At 46.1% G+C, this 1,883-nt stretch overlaps 1 protein-coding gene across 1 annotated transcript in view; it reads left to right on the top strand.

Annotated features, from left to right (window-relative positions):
* Window positions 1-274: 274 nt before the first annotated feature.
* The window catches only part of LOC106815555, a 7,930-nt gene continuing 6,321 nt past the window's right edge, over window positions 275-1,883 (top strand). The window contains exons 1-2 of the mRNA XM_014820025.1: window positions 275-402; window positions 688-876. Of these exons, the coding sequence (XP_014675511.1) occupies window positions 333-402; window positions 688-876 (259 nt within the window). The 5' untranslated portion in view covers window positions 275-332. The remainder of the gene's footprint in view (window positions 403-687; window positions 877-1,883) is intronic.

Below are 1,883 nucleotides of genomic sequence, written 5' to 3'. Positions count from 1 at the left end.
CCTGCTGGCTGCGTTATCTCTCCTTTATCTACAGCTATACGAATAAACACACGCACGCGCGCTACTGTGTGCGTCCTGAACGCTCTCCCTGTTCCAACGCTCGCATGACGAGCATATTATCAGCTTTTATAGCGAAACACAAACAACGATTTCGTTCGAGCGCGTGCGTGCTAGATAGTAACGTGAAAGATAGGTTGATAGTTGATAGTTGATAGTTGATAGTTTAGTTCTAACCGCGCGTGTGTGAGTGTGGAGGGACAGACAGGGAGCGTACGAGGAACGTAGCACGTATAGTTACTCACACACACTGCGAACATCGAACACGCATAGATATGTTGATCGCTAGATTTTTATCCAGCATTCTAGCGGCTGTGTCGGTCGTATCTGCCGCGGAATCTCTTGGTAAGCGACAGTAAAAATACACACCCGAGTCAACCACCAACGTTTTAAATCCTTTAGACTGTTTTACTATTTATTTTCGTTTCATTTCATTACTGCAGTTTACGATCGGACGATGCGAGTTGTTAGATCGCAGATGGTATGTCCGCCACGTGTCTCTGTTATAAGTGCATGAGGTGGGAACCATGTATAGGTTGATTTCTGCGTAGATGGCCAAGCTGTGACTGTGGGCTTCGAGTATTGATGGATGCTCACCCACGCCGGATGCTCTTATATTTCCATAACTAGGTAAATACGGAGCGGACATGGTCTCCACATCCGGCTTCGCTTCCGGAGCGCGCATGGCAGTGCAGTATCACGTGACTCAGTCCGCCATCGTCATGGGCGTCGGCGCCATCGCCGGCGGACCTTTCTTCTGCGCCGAGAACAGATTGGATATAGCGGAAATCTGCATGACGAAACCGGATCAGATTTACGGTGGGTGTACGAAAACTCGGATCCGACGATGACAGCCGCTAGGCGCGCGTGCCGGAAGGAGATAACGCAAGGCTTACTAATAGATAAAGGATGATCAGGATATATGAGGTCCATTAGGAGCTGACCAGCGCTGTGTAAACCTTTACCCCCGTCCACGGATGAATCTCATTGTGCTGTAATAATACGTGACTGTGAGATTGAGAATAATCGTCACAGAATTTGTCATTAACGAATTGTTTACCCGTCGAAGTAAAAAAAAATAGAGCCTTAGCCGCGCAATACGCGTCAGGTATGTTTTCCCGATGGAAATGGAATAAAATTTATGCTTTCATAACGGCCGCGGTTGCAGAAATTCCGTTTCCAATTCCATCCCGAGGAATTAGAGAACCATCCGTAATGGCTGCAGTTAGCAAAAAAATACAGAAAAATACACGGATGCCGCGGTGGCTCCCACACGGACACAGCGTCCCTAATTGTTGCTAAGCAACGACAAACAGCGGCGCCTGCCGGGTTCATCGTGGTTATAATTTTGAGATTGACGTTATTTCATTAACTTTTCCGCACAATGATAATAATACGAATTAACGGGTTGGGGTTTATATTTTGCGTGCGATCGTGATGCCATGATTATTATTATATTTTGTTAGCCATTATTTTTTATTGCGCTATTATTTATACGCCAGCATACGAATTGAAAGTCCCATCCGTCTGATTGATTTCGTTTTGGCGCTCGTTTAAAAGGTTTTAGTAGAAAGGTTAATCACCTCGTTTAACACGCGTCAACGTTTCGAATAGAAAGCGATGGTGTAAATTCAAATGTCGTGCAATAGCTGACGATTATTACTGGGGCTGTACGTGTTTAAATAGTAACATTTGTCGTTGTCATGTTAGAGCTATCACGGTCATACAATTATACACACAAAAACAAGCGCGCACGCACGCACGCACGCACACACACACACACACACACACGCACGCACGCACGCACGCACGCACGCACGCACGCA

The sequence above is a fragment of the Priapulus caudatus genome, unplaced genomic scaffold (assembly GCF_000485595.1).
Source record: "Priapulus caudatus unplaced genomic scaffold, Priapulus_caudatus-5.0.1 Scaffold1146, whole genome shotgun sequence".
Taxonomy (NCBI): Eukaryota; Metazoa; Priapulida; class Priapulimorpha; order Priapulimorphida; family Priapulidae; genus Priapulus; species Priapulus caudatus.
The sequence above is the reverse complement of the archived record's forward strand: the minus strand, read 5'-3'. Positions and strand labels throughout refer to the sequence as shown.